This window comes from Aptenodytes patagonicus, chromosome 9, assembly GCF_965638725.1.
Source record: "Aptenodytes patagonicus chromosome 9, bAptPat1.pri.cur, whole genome shotgun sequence".
Lineage (NCBI taxonomy): Eukaryota > Metazoa > Chordata > Aves > Sphenisciformes > Spheniscidae > Aptenodytes > Aptenodytes patagonicus.
In genome coordinates, this window is record NC_134957.1 from 22867718 (window position 1) to 22884780 (window position 17063).

At 41.5% G+C, this 17063-nt stretch overlaps 1 protein-coding gene across 2 annotated transcripts in view; it reads right to left on the reverse strand.

Moving 5' to 3' along the window:
* Positions 1 to 17063, reverse strand: part of LOC143164627 (vascular endothelial growth factor receptor kdr-like) — a 143679-nt gene that overhangs the window by 17292 nt on the left and 109324 nt on the right. Inside the window, exons 19-28 of one of the 2 annotated variants that reach the window (XM_076347462.1) lie at positions 16458 to 16571; positions 12929 to 13017; positions 11537 to 11702; positions 10887 to 10984; positions 9780 to 9902; positions 9560 to 9671; positions 4016 to 4115; positions 3318 to 3423; positions 1449 to 1573; positions 1111 to 1189 (exon numbers count right to left, since the gene is read on the reverse strand). In XM_076347462.1, the coding sequence (XP_076203577.1) occupies positions 1111 to 1189; positions 1449 to 1573; positions 3318 to 3423; positions 4016 to 4115; positions 9560 to 9671; positions 9780 to 9902; positions 10887 to 10984; positions 11537 to 11702; positions 12929 to 13017; positions 16458 to 16571 (1112 nt within the window). Of the gene's footprint in view, positions 1 to 1110; positions 1190 to 1448; positions 1574 to 3317; positions 3424 to 4015; positions 4116 to 9559; positions 9672 to 9779; positions 9903 to 10886; positions 10985 to 11536; positions 11703 to 12928; positions 13018 to 16457; positions 16575 to 17063 lie in introns of both variants that reach the window. The other variant, XM_076347461.1, reaches the window with a different exon arrangement.

The window sequence follows — 17063 nt, forward strand, 5'->3', positions numbered from 1 at the left end:
AACAGATGAGAAATACGCTATATTTGTCAGGGACATGAAACATGTCCAGGACAAGTTGCAGCTAGAGACTTGACCCTTCCCAAGAGAGTTGGTCTGAGGAATGGTTCTGCCCAAGAGGGAGTCTTAGCTGGAGCATGGGGGACGGTTCCCTGACTAGCAGAGTAGACAGGCTGGCTTGTTTCTGTAAAACTGTACACATCTTTCTTTTGCTGCTCTAGCCATCTGATGCTTGCCCTCTTCCTCTGTTAGAAGGTTTCCTGAGGGCTTCATGCTTCCTCCCTAAACTTCAGTCTGCTTCAAACATGCATGCATTACAAAGATCCCTCCTCAGTGGCACCGAATCTGTCACTGAGGCAAGTGGTGTGGACTGCCTATGGCACTGCAGCCGGTGAGTACCTGAACCATAGAGGAAATTCATGAGTCGGGTTGTTTGTATTTTGTTTTTGTTTTAAATAAGGAAGAAAAAAATAGAAAAAAAATCCTCCACCCTTGGAACCTGTAATTTCAGAAGAAGCCAACAAGCAGAACCATCATTCTGTAACAAAACAAGCTTTTGTTTTCCACTGGAGTGAAAACGAAACCGTTCAACACCCTCCCACCCTGCAGTGCCATTAAACTATCAATAAATATGTTCACTTAGGGTGGGGAAAATCCAGGGTTAAAGCCCTCTGTGTGAATCAGGTAGAGCAGGAACTTGAATCTTGGTCTTGTTCATCCGAACTGAATATCCTCACCACCACCAAGTTATTGGCTGTCTCAGCCAGCCAGAATGTGTTCTGGACACATTTCCTTCAAAAGGCTCCATTTCAATGAGCTGCCATTTTCTTATGGGGGAAAAAACATATTGAAACATGTAATATAAAGCCCCTTAGCCTGATCAAAGCCAGGATAATCATGCATGAGCTTCTCTTTAAATTATTTCTTAAACTAAATGCAGGTCCCTCTTTGTTGTCACACAGACCTATGTGTGAGATGCTAGGGCCAAATCTTCTGCTTGATTTAAAGCTTTTTTCGTAACAAACAGATTTCAAAAGCTCTAATAACTGTTTCTGGTGCTGGTGACAAGTGATCTGTGAACCCGGTAGGGAAGGATGCAATCACCTCACTTACCTCATGCATCACTTTCTCCTTTTCCACCGGCACCTCATCAAATGTCTTCACACTCAGTGGTCGCTTCTTGCTGTTGTTACTGAAAGCAAGAAAGTTGAGGGGTCAGCACAAAACCCAAGTAGATGCTGCACCAGTTGGTAGCTCAATTAACATCCCTGACACAGCTCAGTTTCCTGGACCAGTCTTGTTTTTTCATCTCTTGTAACTAATAAACAATGCCCTGACAAATTTGTCTGTCCAACTCCTTTAAAACAGCCGTATTGAGAGAGGACAACAAACAGTGCCCGGATATATCAAACCTTTCTTTCCCTCCCACCCCCCATATATATTTTTCTTACCCAGTTTCCACTGCACTCCAGCGATTAACACAGTTGTTCAGGTTTTCTTCCACAGGGCAAGTTTTGGAGTTAGATTCTCCATCAGGACACAAGGTGATGTTCAGTGGAATATAGTCTTTACCATCCTATACAATTAATACCATAAAAGAACACAAAGCTGGTAAACATCATTTTGTACTGCATCTCAGATGTAAAAGGTTATTGTATTCTACAGAGCTTTACACTGAGAAAGGACTAGATTTTATTTTAACTTTATGATGTTTTTTCAAAGTGATTATGATGTTCTTCACTACCTGTGGAAGTTAGAATGTATAGCTTTATCCTACATTTACTGTGTGGGAGGCTTTGTATGAGGAAAATGATTCACTTTGGGAAACCTATGATGTAGCATGGCTGAAAATGGTCCCTAACATTCCAGTACTCATCTGCAGTTAGCATGTTTTCTCTTCCAGGCATCTCAGCCTGAGCTATTGCTTCACTGGTCTTTATAGCAGTTTCAAGACTTCTAAATGTCCCTCACATATGGCACAGCAGTGCGACGGTTGTATTGAGGGTGTCAATATACGAGCATCCAGTTCAAAAGTAGCTGACTTTGCTGACTTTCACAGCAGCATCTTTGAGTTTGCAGCAATTTCTTTGTGATCGTTACTACGTTCCAGATGTGTGGCTGTTCTGCCTCAGTGAAAGTGAACAGAATTTCACTGATCTGCACTTCAGGAAAGCAATCCTCTGTATTGTCATTGCGTTGGCCTCTTTGGGATTTCCAAGGGACCAGTCTCAGGGACACCTAAATCCAAGTTTGAGCCATTTGGGAGAAGGGAGGGAGCGGCACGAAGTCACAAAACTCCTATGGCCAATACGACTTTAACAGATTTTGGAATTGGTAAAAGAATATTGCCTATGCATAGACTTTTTGCTTATGTTTGACTTAAGGAGTTGCAGCTTAGCAAGAGCCAGTCCTTAAAATGGTAGCCTTAAAGGATTTTATTTCTTGTCCTTACAAGAAATTGATGCTGCGAGTTTAATAGAATTCAGTACACATCTTAATAAGCTCTGCGTTGTCATTACTCCCCTGCAGTAATCTTCAGAAATGACTCTTCCTTTAAGTCCTAAAACTATTTGTCCAAATTTCCCTTTGCTTGATTTTTTTTTTTTTTTTTTTTTTAATTTTGAGAAGCAGTTAAGTGCCCTATTCCCTTATCATGATTGTTATGTCTCCTTAATCTGCTTTGGTTATAGGATAAAACTCACAAGCTCTTCATATTGCAAACTGGGCCCTCTTCAACTTAGCTTCACTAAATTTGTTTACAAACAGGAAGGAGCTGGAGGAGAGTGTTTGATTTCTTGTTAAATTAAATTGACAGTTACATAACTGGTCTGGTTGTTTTTACTGAAGAAGAAAACAACTGATTTAACTATTATGAAATTAATAATTATGTAATTGACTTTCTGAGCTTTAAACTGCATCATTTTAAAGCTCCTAAGAGCACTGAGGAACATAAGCTCAAAAAATGAGAGAGAAAGTTCAAACCAACTACTGGCAGTTTACTATGTTGGAATCTAATTAAAATTGTTTGTGAGATAAAGCACTATTGTTTCTCTAAGGGGCAACTGAGCCTTTTTTTAATTAATGTAAGTTTCTGCTTATTATGGATGGATAAACATCTAGTTTTGAAATATAATCCCCTTTGAATAGTTAACATTTTCTTTACTCATCCCAGCAGCCATTTTCCTTGTGACCTCTGTTCTGAAGTCAAATCTAATATTACTGCTCAACATAGTCTTTACCTGTGCACATGCATACACATATCCACATCCACATCCATCTATATGGACACATTTGTTGAAGGAATGTTTGTATTGCTGTACCTGCTGTACGTTGGCTTGAAGAAGATCTCCTAAGCGCTCCACAAGCTCAGTGAAAGTAGGCCTCTCTGTGGGTACTCCATGCCAACAATCCAGCATTGTCTGGTAGCTAGATAAAAACCACAGGTGTTAAGAAAGGAAAAGGATAAGAGCTTTGTTTCCAAACGGTTTCTTTCTGCTGCTGCTTGTTTTGGTCATTGTTTGGATAGTTTTGGATTAAGACAGGTTCAAATCTCCACGTGCTGAAATTCTATTCTAGTTTCCCTGTGGGATGCTTTTTCCTTGTATATTCCTGCCTCAACTGAGCCTGTAGGCTTTTTATTTTCACCTAACTTAAAATTTGACTGATAGGTCCCACTGATATTGCTGAAGTAAGTCATAGTTATGGATGCCAAGTTTCTGTCACAGAACTGGAAATCAAGGCAGACACAGTAGTCTCCTGAACTGAGGTTCATGAACTACAACTGACATGGGGAGATCTGTTTAATCTTGTGGCAATGGTCAAGCTGACTTGGTCTGTCTTTAGCATTTGTCTGTGGTATCACGACACCCAAGATAGGCACAACTACAGTGTGTACTGAAAACAAAATACACAGCTGTCATCGGATGAGGTCTCCTTCCTCCTCCACACTTAAATACAATCTCTTTTATAATACTTAAATGACATTATCAGCTCTCAATACAAAACCCGCAGCTCTTACACTTCTGGAGTAGAGTATTCTGGAGATCTCATCCGGGTTCCTTCTTTGAGCCGTCGGCAAAAGTCCTCATCTATCTGCACTCCAGGGTATGGTGAGGCACCTGATGGGGGAAAGAAGGAAGAGGCTCCAGAATGGCACAATCCTTATTTCCCAGTCCAGTGAATTAAACACATATCGGTGATATCTGCTGAGCATTTGAGATTACCTAGAGTCTGACAGTAAAAGAAGCTAGAGCAAAGAAGGGGTTGCAGTCACTTACTATCTAAATGTTTTGTTTGAAACCCATTACAGAATCACTCTGTCTCTTCAGAGTTTTCAACCATGCTGTCTCCTCTGCATTCATGGTATAGCCAGGACCACTCCAAGGTAAAATATGGCAGAAGATAAATAAATTTTATTAGTTTGAGACTTTAAATGACCTCTTGGTCAGTGGTAGAAAAGTTCCAGCTCATTCAATTGGTTACATACTGTTTTCCAAACTGTCAGTCTGCCAATATCCTGCACTAAGTGAATACACATGAAGTAAGTCAGTCCTGCTCATCGTTCATTGCCTTAGAATCTCTGGCCTCACTGGCCTCTGTGAGTAAGCGCAGAGAAAGCTGTAGGCATCTGGCTCCCGCAGAAGGCTGTGAGAACCTTGCAGTTCAACCTCAGGTGTGGAATTGTAGTCCTTGTCTCCTGGTTCACCAATTTAGTATTGTATATGTATTATGCAGTCCTACAGGTAAAATTTCCTTGAAAAATGACCTTCCAAATTTTTAGCCTTGTTTTCTTTTCTGAGTGTGAGTTCAATGCCGCTTATTTTCAGGGCCACTCAATTGTCAGTGTGAAACCTGGGAGGACAGTTCACGGCAACTATAATTGCTTTTGAGAGGTAGACTTCTGTAAAGGGACTGGTAGTATTATATTAACTTGCGCAAAAGTTGGCCTAGCAGTCATCAAAATGAAGGAGTGAGACTTATTTCATTTCCTGTGTAAACGGTTATCTTCAGAGGAATGACTAGTATAAATGTATGTATGCATTGAATGCGTTCTTCTCTTCAACTAATGAGCGAGTGGGGGCTTTTCAGAGGTTCTGATCTTCGTTGTATGACATCTGCACTTTACGATGCGCCATAAATAAGGGGAACAAATACATAATTTGAGAAAGTGCTCTGGCACCTGAGTAATCCAGACCTCATAGGTAAAATTCAAGAGATGTCCACAATGAAGTTTGAAAGGTTACTGAACCTATTCTAGATAGACCTAAGAGATCTGTAAGCTTTCCTCCTTTCCTTCTCAGCGAAGGCTTCACATGCAGCGCAACCCTTGTCTTTCACATTTTGGTGTCCTAGAGGCTGGACGGTGAATTTGGAAAAAATTTAATCAAGTCTTAACATAGGGGATTGAATGGAATCTGGATCTGTATGCAGCCCTCGAGGAATCTGTATATGATTTACTGTCTATAACATTCCTGCCTATTTCCTGCCTTTTTTTTTTTTTTTTTTTCCACATTTGGAAACACCATCACATGCTGTGCACTTGGGGGCACAACAAGCACAGCAGAAATCTTTTGGATAAAAGCAGTGAAGAGGGTGCCAAAATGTGGCTGTTCCCAGAATTATTCTACTCTGTGAATCTGACTGCTCAATCTGCAAAACTATGCACTAGGGAGCAAAGATCCTGGCAGCTTCCTAAGAGGGCATCTCAACGCAGCAAATAGGCTCCAATGACATTCAAAGCTCAGGGACGCTTAGCCACAGCACATCTGAATTCCCTTGATGTGCAAGTATCAGATCACAGTATTAAGAGTGTTTCCTGGAATTATGTAGATTGGAAATAGTCAGTAGCATCATTTCTGCTTTATATCTTGATTTTCCTTCCTGGTTTTGTCTTTGACCTGTCGTTATGCTCATAATAACCTGGTAATTAAATCTTCAGCTCGCATGGCATCACCTGTTAGCCAAAGATCTCAAAACAGGCTTCTATCAACTCACAAGATCTCTCTGAATAAAGAGATGGATAGAAACTATAGTTTTGCTTTCCCACAGTTGCACTGTGACAAAAGGGTAAGGATGGGAACAGGGTCTGGGGGCACTGACTGTTGTCCAAGCTACTAAACTGCTGTCTGTGTACATCTCCTGAACTCTCACTAGCTTGTCTTTTCATCTGTACAGGTTTATCTTTACAAACCTTTACAAGGTACTGAGGCTTCATGAATACATCTGTGACTTGCCCAGCTGATTCCATATCTATTTAACAGTGGCACAGCCTCTCAAGAGAAGTGAGCATAAGCCTCACTTGATCTAGTTAGCCCTAGATTGTCAATGTACTGGGGCAACACGGAAAACAACACCCCTAATTAGAGAAGAGATGGGCTGCATGGCCTTTTTCATTCATTTCTGACTGCATTATGAGATTGTTGTGCCATCATGGCCAACCGATTTCCATGAGGAGGAGCTGAATGGAGTCATGCCATTGACGAATGGCTGTTTTACGCTGACCATTCTGACGTGCAAAAGAAATCCCTCAGTTTGCTGAGTATCGCTGGCCAGATCTGGCTCATGAGCACAGCAGAGGTTATTGATAAGAATTAGTCTTGCAAATACATTGATTGGGACTGAGACCTTGAGAGCAAAACAGTAGAACTGGGTGAGGAGGGACGGAGAATTCCACTTGATCTCACAATCTGAGTTATCTTTCTTTGATTACATCATTGATCATATCAACTGCAATATGTTGGTGAGAGCAAGTACAGGGAAGGCAAAGAAGAATAATTTTTGATTGCAAGATCTTTTGGTAGTTTATATTTTGAGTGGTGCTGGCCTCCTACCAGCTGAAGGCAGCTCAGATCTCAAGGAACTCTCCCTTTTCCACCTCCACTCACCATTGTACCTCATCTGGACTATGTGATAAGCCTAATAACTTGGATTTGGGGTGCTGAGACAGCTTGGGAGACATGTAGGCTGAAACATATGCTGTAAGGTCTACACATGATGTTTTCCTTAGGGGAAATCTCTTCCAAAACGCTCAAAGATGTGGCATGCATTGGATATGGTAGCGCTCTTTTGATCTTGGTTTTATTTTAGTAGGATAATAAGATGCTGATGTTATACTACCAGGCACTGCTTGTTTACATAATTACCTTTGATTGCTTTTTGAACAGTGCACATTTAAATTCCAGGAGACACCGACATTCTGTAATGCACCATGTAAGTGATTTCAAGATGTATTAAACATTGCTGGCATTACCTGACGTGAGGTGTGCTGACCCCATTTAACTAATGCAAAGCTCAATGCAAACTCAGCCCCAAATGAAAATTAACAGTCTCTCAAGTCCCAATTTCTCTGCGTATCACCAAAATGGATCCACTCTGTCAGCCTTTCTGGAGGAAGCCTATCATGCTTCATTCAACTTCTGACCCTGAAAGGGCCCATGTCCAAACCAAACTCTGCATTTTGCTAATCAGTATCTTTTTCTTTTTTAGAGGGTGCTAAATCTGTGGGACCCAGTAAAAAGCAGCAGTTGTAAATGGGAGCCAAAACATACCCTGTAGCAACGACAAATAACTTCCATCCCCTGGCTCTCAATGATCTGTAAAACTTTTATATAAGAGAGTTCAATCAGTGACACAAATCCTTAATTAAATATTTATCGTGTGAGCTGCAGATGTGAGTAGTGCCAAACCACAGACATGCCTGGATGATCTGTATGAAAAACCCTCTTAGAGAAAATGACTTCTTTTGAATCTGTGCCACGGGTTGAATAAAGTAGTTTGTGATCTACGTCATAGCGAGGGCAGAGGCTGCTCTACAGATGGCAGCCCTTGGAGTAATTTAGTAGATTCCTCTGAATTCAGAAGAGGACAGTCCATTGTTCCAAGTAAGCACCTTCATTAAGAAAAGTGTCTATCTAAAATTAAAAGAAACCAGATAAATTATTTTTAAAAATAGTTAAAAATAGAGATGAATTTCGGTGACTATATTTTAATTTTTATTAGCCTTCAGTATTAAAGGCCAAATGACCCGAAGTTCACATCTGTTAAATTCTGTCGACCTTCGGGAATGGTATAAACAGTTTGCCTTCTGCAGTGGTCCTTGCCATTCATCAGTATTCAGTTCATTTGGATCCTTGGAGATGCCCAATGGAGAGACTGTCCCCTCTGTGTCTCTGCATGCTAATGCTAATACATCTTCTTGAACAATCTATTAGAACCGGGGCACTGCCAGTGCTTCTGGAGCTTCGTCCTTCTGTGCTGTTTCCAAACACATGCAGCAGGTGATGCTGTTACAGAGCCATGGGAGTGTTACACCGCAGTAACAAAACTCTAAATAAATAGGACTGATCTCCGGAGAAAGCAGTAACTGCCACTTGTTTTAACCACTTGAATGTGAACTTTCTGTTTTGCATGCTGATATAAACTAGGGAAAAGTCCAAATCAAAGACCTGGACTGAAATCAGGTTGTGATCTTTGCAGCCAGCCCTAAATAAAGATCAGGATAGAAAAAGCTCCAGACTTTGCATACAGATCTGGACTTGGCATCTTGAGCCCGATCATTAATTTCAACTGATCCATGAACCAAAGATAGTAGGAGATTACAGAGTTTGCTTTAAAATTCAGCAGCTTAAGTTGACAATGCTTCTTGTTTTCTTTTGTCTGTGAGTGCTGATTAAAAAGCCAGAGCTGACATTCCTGAATTCCCTCAGGAAAACAAAACTTGCTGCTCTGCAAGGAGAATTTGAGAGCGGCAAAGTCCAACTGTCTGTAAGACTGCTTGTCTAAATTTCAGGGCTTTATCTGCTGGACAGTAACCAGATCTCAGTGAGGCTGAGATTTCTAACAGCACCGTAAGATGAAATCTATAGTACATAAAGAACACCATTACTATTCTTTCAAAAATATTGTGGCTTGCAAATGATATAGCCAGAGGAGTACGCATTCTACCTGTTGCCAAAATGACTTACACAAAGTCTAGCACTAGTTCTCATATCAACCTGATGGCAGCTGCTGCCAATATGTTTTTCTTACTTAGAAAATCTTACTTAGGTTTTGTGGGGAAGATAATCAAGCTGGGATAAAATGTCATGTGGGCAAACTCCTTGTGTTCCGTAGGCTGCCACTGGTAACATCAGACCACTATGTCAACAGCAGCGTAAACCTCTGCAACCTTTGAGCTGTGTGGTTTCCTGAAGCAGACTGCTTAGAGGAAAATATGGTTTGACAGGGAAACTTCTTCTTTGCTCTCAAAGAAATATTTCACTCCTGAGCAGCAGAGGCTTGCATTATCTCTGTGCTCTGTTGGTTTCAGTTATTAGAATTTTAGCTCCAGGGTTTTGGATTTTGTTTTGTTCCCCCCTCCCCAGTAGTCACTGTTTTCGTGTACTTTGCCACGTGGAGTTCTCATTGACTTCAGTCCAGTGACTTTATTTTACACCTGATCTGCACTCTGCACTTGTACTAACTGAAATAGAAACGCGGCACCACGTTATCACTTTTTGTTAAAAGCTTTTCTTAGCAATAGAGCCATAAATTAGGGGAAAAAAGGGTTTTAAACCATTCTTACCTAGAGAAAATATTTCCCATAGCAGCACTCCAAAAGACCATACGTCACTCTGTGTTGTGTAAATTTTGTCAAAAATAGCTTCTGGAGCCATCCATTTGAGTGGAAGTCTTGCCTAAGAATGCAAAAGACACAACATGTTGCCAGAACTGTTCTTACTGATCTGTCCAAGCCCTAGGGGAATAAAAACTTGACATTAGCATTTCAAGTTTCTTCCACTTACATCTCCTTTCCGTACATAGTCAGGGTCTTTATAAATATCTCTGGCTAGTCCAAAGTCACAGATCTTAACCACGTTGTTCTCTGAAAGAAGGATGTTCCTTGCTGCCAAATCCCGATGAATGCACTGTGAAGGAATGAGGACAAGCAAGATCAGAGGGGCTGCCTGAACAACGAGCCACTGCTAGAGTTGAAACCGTGAGACCTTCTTTGGAAATGGAAAGATAAATGAACTTTTGTTGTGAGCAGGTTAGAGAGGGGAAATATGTGTGGGAATCTGCTGCAAATATACTGTCATATGCAAAAGAGAAAATAACTCAGGGAACAAGCCAAGTATTGCAGTTAGTTTTCTGATTTTTCTACGTGAAATAACTTTCACAGTTATGGTGAGACGAAGGGAGTGCCATTTTCCAGTTAATTGTTCTGCGGCAAATTTGGGAGAGGTCAAAAAGCAGCTGCAGCTACATTTGCAAATGCAGTCCCATGAGCGTGCGTGAGACTGGGGTAATCGCACGTAGGCAATTACTGTGCTCATGATTTCTGTGTGTGCTACCCTGGCAGCTGTGTGGTTAAGTGCAAGCTCTCAGTTTTGTGCATACTTTGGCATGTGTATGACATTCAGTTTACTTCAAAAACAGGTGTTCCACAGGCTACAAACATACTTTTTTTTTTTGTATCGAAAAGAGGTGGTAACTTTGCTGATAGTCTCCAACATTACTGACACGCTAAATAAATAGCTGTATACTCCCTCTTCATTTTTCAGTAGTACTTTTGTTGACCATACTAGAAGGATCTTTCTCTATGAGAACCCTTTTCTGCATTTATTTATGAGACAGTTCCATGAATTGTCTTACAATCTGTATTCACTCCTTCTATCTAAACTCTCATGTTACAGATGCCAGTCCTTGTAGCCAAGAACATGATGGATATTCCTTCACAACTCCTTCAGTGCTACTTATTGCTTAACCGCCAGAGCTAATGTGATCTCCAACACTTTAATATAAGAGCAAAAAGCAGATTACTCAGGCTCAAAAGTATATTTGGATTTCTTCATATCAGATACTCATGATTCTGTGAAAGAAGTTCAGCCCTGATGTTTTAATGTGCTCACTTTTCGGGAGGCGAGAAACTCCATGCCTTTTGCCACTTGGAAGCTATAGCAAATCAGATCCTCCAAAGTCAGGGGCCGCTTGTACAGATCCTCAGCATCTAGGAGAGATCACAGACACAGCAAAACACTAGAGCAACAGCTACAAACTTTTTTGGCACTGGTGCCGCTTGCATGCTGATGACCCCAGCCCTGCATCTGAGTATTGTTACATGAGTTCTCTACTAGGTTACAACTCTGGTTTAGGAACCATTGACCTAGAGGCAGAAGATCAGATGATTAAAAAAGTTCCATCCAACATTAATCATGTCATTTAGCTATGGGGAATACAACATCTGGGGATAAAAGTGAGGGGAACTATTTATAGCGAGCGAGTGATGAGACTGGGGACAGGCTGGCCCCACAAATCTTCTGGTAAAATATTGCTATTACTCCTCTTAGGCAACAGGAGCAGCTTTTATATGCATACGTTATTGCAGATCTCTTTTTGTGAGAAAGTTGGAGTGGGGCACAGGCAAGAGAAAGAATTTGCAGTTTCAGGAACAAGTCAAGCTGTGTAAGGGCTTGTAAAGCGTGGGACAGTGTGTGTGGCACTAGCCAAGCAACAGAAATCTTTACAGTAAAAGATCTGGGATTAGGTAGGTTTCTTTTACCTTCTTCTTCATCTTCTGAATCGCTGTAACTCTTATCTTCAATAAATCCCGAGCTGGCAGAGCTTCCTGTGCTGGCTACGCTCTCAAGGCGCCTCTTGATCAGTTCGGTCAAATCGCTGTTGGACTCATCCAGACTTTTTTCTGCTTGGTCAGAGTTTTCCTGGGACTAGAAATGGTAGAAAACTGATTTTTAGCTTTAGATGATGCAATGCCTGGGCATTCAAAATATGTAAAAGAATGGCATATGGAGAAAGCGTCCTCTGGAGATGAGCTCGAAACATGTTTGAACATGGTGTTCCCTGAATAGCAGAACTAATGAAGCCTGGTTTCCTATTTATTAATACAGAACCTCCCATTTTACTGATAGCAATATTCCACCATAAAAGTTAGCTGGAAGCTGACCAGGTGAGACTGATAGATGAGCAGAGAGATATTGTAACTCTGTACCTCTTGCCTTCTTAGGAAACCATGCTAAAAATCACAGTTCAAGGTATGTGCATGATGTGCCCTGAAATGCCTCTGTCTCACCGTCTCCTGGGGAGTGAGACATAACCAGTCCCTGCAATTTGTGAAAACAATGGTGACTGTACCAGGAAAATCTTCTCTTACACAAAGTACCTTATGTGCTTTTGTGCCTGTACAATAGGTATTATAATAATAATAATAATAGAAAAATCCGGGAAAATAATCTTGGGGAGGCTCCAGTTTCTGGCGGGGCTTAGATCAGAGAGCCCTTTTGATGCTGTATTTCCACAATGAGGAGGTAGTCCCATCCTCTCCCCATCGCTGATTTCTGGCCTCCTGTGTCTTCTTCCCCCATACCCTAGCCCAATTTGTGCTAGCACAAATGTTTGTGTGGATGCAGACGACAGTTTGGAAACCAAAACCATTTGGTTCGTTTTAATGCAGACCATGTTCGTGATCCGGTTTGCTGCATACAGCACAGACTTTTAGGTCGTAGGTGTAGGTGTGCTTTTGGTAGCTGGGGGGGGTGGGCCTAGAAACAAAAATCCCCAAACCAGGCTTGTATTTTGGGAGGGTTCACCTTCTCCTAGTTCAGTTAATACCAGTTTTTCAGTACTACTTTGTTGCCCCCCTTGTGCTGGGTAGTATCTCGCAAGTAATTCCCCCCCTCTCTCAAATGCACTAGAGTGCTTGGGTATTTGCAACTAATTCTTTAGTAGGTGCTAGAAAAGAAGAGGATGGGAGTGAGATGCTACAGAGAAAAATGTTTCCTTTTCTTGCTCATACAAATTGAAATGTGGTGAGAAAATAAAGCGCCTGTATAAATACTAAACTGTCTCAGTGCCAATGCAGAAAAAAAATCCAACTTGTGGTCAGTGGTTGTTAATTCTCTGCTTTGTGACTATGAGAAGCCTTTCATTTTTTTACCTTGTATGCAATGAAATCTCCTCGTTTTCCTCTTAGATAGTTGGACAGATTTCCATATTTGCAATATTCTACTATGACCATTAAAGGACCTAAAAAGACAGTGAAAGTCAAATGAGTTTTGAAGCGCTGCAAAGCACTTAATACTAACTTATCCTCACAAATCCTCTTCAAAGTAAGTAAATACTGTCATTTCTATTATACAGATAAGGAAATTAGGAAACAGAGAAGCGACGCTCCAGAAGCACACAATCAGCAGTGGATATGGAGAGAAGGGAATACAGTACTGAGTCTTAGTTTTCCCGATTAGATGGTAACAGTTGGTATTTATTCCTTAGTTATAAACAAAGGAAAATTCAGAATGATAAATAAGAATATACAATCCCATGTGCTATGAAGGTTGTTTTACTCTATACATAGATGCATAGCATGGACCAGTCTTCATTTTTCTCTGCTGCCTTCACAATTGTTTGTTTTTGGGTGGAGCTGATGCCACTAGAGGCAATAAAAGTATGCAGGATCATAGACAGATCTAAATCACAAGTTGCAAAAATATTTAGTCTGAAGTCTTTGAAAGCCTGGAAAGTCCTATCAATTTCTTCCTTTCTTATTTCTGTGCAAACTACTGTAGAGTTCAGTGCAATTGCTGCTTTTATACAATTATGCATATCTTTAAGATCTGCTTGAAAATGCTTTTATGTTTCACTGTGAGCTATTAGGAAAGGGAAAACTTACATTCTCTACCTCTAGCATAATCCCTGCTTTTTGTAATCATCAAATGTAAGATAGGGTGAAATCATACGACTAGAATGCATGTAAACATGTATTATTATCAATCCTAAGCAACCAGACCTTCATGTCCAGAAACCTTTTCCTGTCTAGAAGGTCCGTAGTTCAGCCTTAGGAGTCTGAACGTCAAAGGAAAAGTGCTGAGAGCGGCACTTGGCCATTCGGGAAGGAGGCAGCTCTAAGCAGCACTTCTCTCTGGCTGTATCAGAAACGCACATACAGACTTGTGCTGCAGTCTGTCCCCTTGGTCCAGTCTGACGGGCACAATATTGACTGGAAAGGCTGAGAGCGGGGCTGTAAGGGAGAGCCGAGGGGTCGAGGAGGGAAGAGTGAACCTTAAAGATTCTGGTTGCTGTATCCTGTCTGAGACTGGGTGACGAGTGCTGTTTGGAAGCAGATCATCCCATTAATAGGGAGATGGTGAATTCTAGCAATAATAACTAATATCTTGCTGATAATAACATTGGTATTTCTGCCAGGCTTTTTATTTTTACAAGTCCTATACAACTGCTAGATTGAATAGACACCTTTGGGCTGTTCAGGACTTCCAGTTCCTACTGACTACAGCTGTAACATGTTCAGCACCTGAGTACACTGTACCAGTCATTGCAAAAACACAGCTGGCCCAAAATCAGAGCTGTCAGCGGTTCTACTGCTGGCCACACAACACTGCTCGCTTGGGCTTAAAGGCAGCAGTGCTGGGATCTGGCAGTGCACAAGAGATCTCTGGGGGACATTGTTCTGAAGAACCTAAAGTCAAATGTCCCTCATGGACGCCCTGAGGAAATGCAGATTCCAGTACAGCTTTAAAGCTCCAGTTAGTGATTTACTCATGTTTTTGAAATGCTTCCTAGACATGACCTCTCCGTATTTTATTTCCTCGTTGTAAAGCATATACTATGCATTAGTTCTAACTGCTTAACATCAGACACTCAGTCAAGGTGTTAAAATTTGTTATTTGTTATATTGTTAAAATAATATATGTGCATACTTAATGCTTAATACTTAACAGTCTTCATCAGGAATACTGTTATATGGTTACATAAAACCTAACAAGGAAGGAGAAAGCACCGTATTCTGCAATGGCATTTTAATAGTAACTCTTATCCCAGTGTCTGTCTTGAGAGCTCAAGGCTATTTTTCTTTAGTCTGCAAATCGGCACCTGCCTAGAGGTGCCTCAGTGCCCTGCAAGGCTGTGCTGCACCGCTCTGCTCCATCCACTGCTCCCCAGAGTAATCAGTGGTTTTCCTAGGCAGCTAGCAGGGAAGAGTGAGGGTTACCTCTTCACCCAGCAGGGCAACCAGGATGGAGCAGGCTGGAGAACGGGAAACTGAGGGACTCCCAGGAGAAAAAGTTCCTCAGAGATTGGACAGTCACAGTATATTTGATCAGTTACTGAGATGTGTTTTACTGTGCAACTAGAACTCTGTGGCTGAATTAGTGCTTTGGTTAAAAACTACTGACCTCTTATAATGCTGCCATGTTTTAGGCACCTGTTTGTGTTAAGCCACCTCATTGACTTGACAGGAGGGGAGAGTCACCAGCTTTCATAATGTTACTGCCCCTCTACTCTCAGTCCCAAGAAAAGGCTACTTGCTTATGCGTCTGAATCTTAAAACCCTCCAGCTGAAGCTGGCCGTCCTCCCATACAAGCTTTTGGGGTCTGCAGTGCTACAACAATTCCTGCAAGTTCCCTGTTCGTGGCTCCCAGATTACAGCAGTGTCTGTGGTTGCTGACCGCTCCTTGAGGAACTGGGATTATCTTGCTGGAGGGAAGATTTCTTTCCTGGCATCCTACCAGATCTACGTCACTGAACGTTTCTTTTTTCCCCTGTGACTGGACAACTACATGTTCTTTGGGAAGATGATAGCTTCAGAGTCTCAGATGACGACAGATGTGTGCACCATTTCTCTTGCTCTTTCCCCTTCATTTATTTTACTCTGGTTTTTTTTGTCCTCAGCTCTCCTAAATCTGTCCTTTGGGGATTGTTTTGAAGGTAGATTATAAGCAGTAAAGAGGAATCTTTGAGAGTTGTTACCCTGAAGTTAAAGCACAGTATAGTAACAAACAAGGATGCTTTGTATGGCAGTATGGGAAGGGATGTTTTAGTGACAAAGGTCTAAGATTTATGGAGTCCTTTGTTTAAGTCTGCACTTTGCAACAGATTCTTTGTATGACGTACAGCCAGTTGTGTCAGCTCAGCCCCTTGGAAGTCCATGCTGTTGCTCCATTCAGCTTTGGACTGCTTCAGGCTTCCTGTATACTATGCAAAAAATGCCTGCATTTGCCCGGCAAGAGTGAAGTGCTTGGGAAGGGAGGAGGCCTCAAGTAGCTAAGCGCTCAGCCTGGTGCATCCTCCTGATAAGGCAGGGAAGGAGAGGGAGAAGAACCTTTGAAATGATTAGTAGTGCCTATGTGGAGGAATTGGGCACCTAATTGCAATTAAGGATCCTGCCTCCCTTCAGTCCATAATCCTTTTTGTAAACAAGCTTACAAAGGACAGAGAAAAAGTAAATAGAGAAGTGACACCGCTGGCTGGGAGAAGACGTTCAGAAACCATTGATGAGATGTGGCCATATTCTGCAGTAGCAGAAGCTCTCCTGTGAGCAGAGAGGTAGAAATGCTTGTGCTTGCATTAACTGCATGTGCATGAGACTTGGACTCCACCACAGATACATCTGAACACCATTGTATCTGAAAAGTGTTTCTTCTTTGCTCCTTATTTACTGAGGACTTCTCACCTCCAGCTTTGGTGCAGGCTCCCAGCAGGTTGACTACATTCAGATGATGTCCTATATGGATGAGGATCTTCAGTTCAGACATTAAAGCCTTGCATTCATTAGTAGTTGCACATTCTGCTTAAGATAAACAGGAAAAAAATCATCTTTACACAACAGGATATTTTTAACAGGACACAGCAAGATCCTGTTTATACTTGGAAACAAACCCACCCAGGTTACTTGCAGTATCTTTGCTTTTCAGACTCTTAAACAGATAATAATTCATCTGTTTCATTGTCTGTTGACCTTTATGAAGTGGAATAACACTTTATCTTTTGGGTGACTCTTCCTTTCTCTAGCATGGGTTATGGAGGGTTACTGTCCCGTAGGAGAACCCTCCCCCCAAACCAGATACCAGAGAGCCTTTGCAAGGACTGAATTTTGCAAGCTTAGCAAAGGAAAAACCAACCACTCCAAGCAACAATAGCACACAGAAGAATGTGTTCCTCCATCTATGATGGTGATGTGCAGTTTAGTAGTACTTCTTTACAATACCTCAGAATATATTTTTCCACAGTACTGAGCAACTCTCCACTGCAGGGGATGGAGGAATCCAACACATCTGTA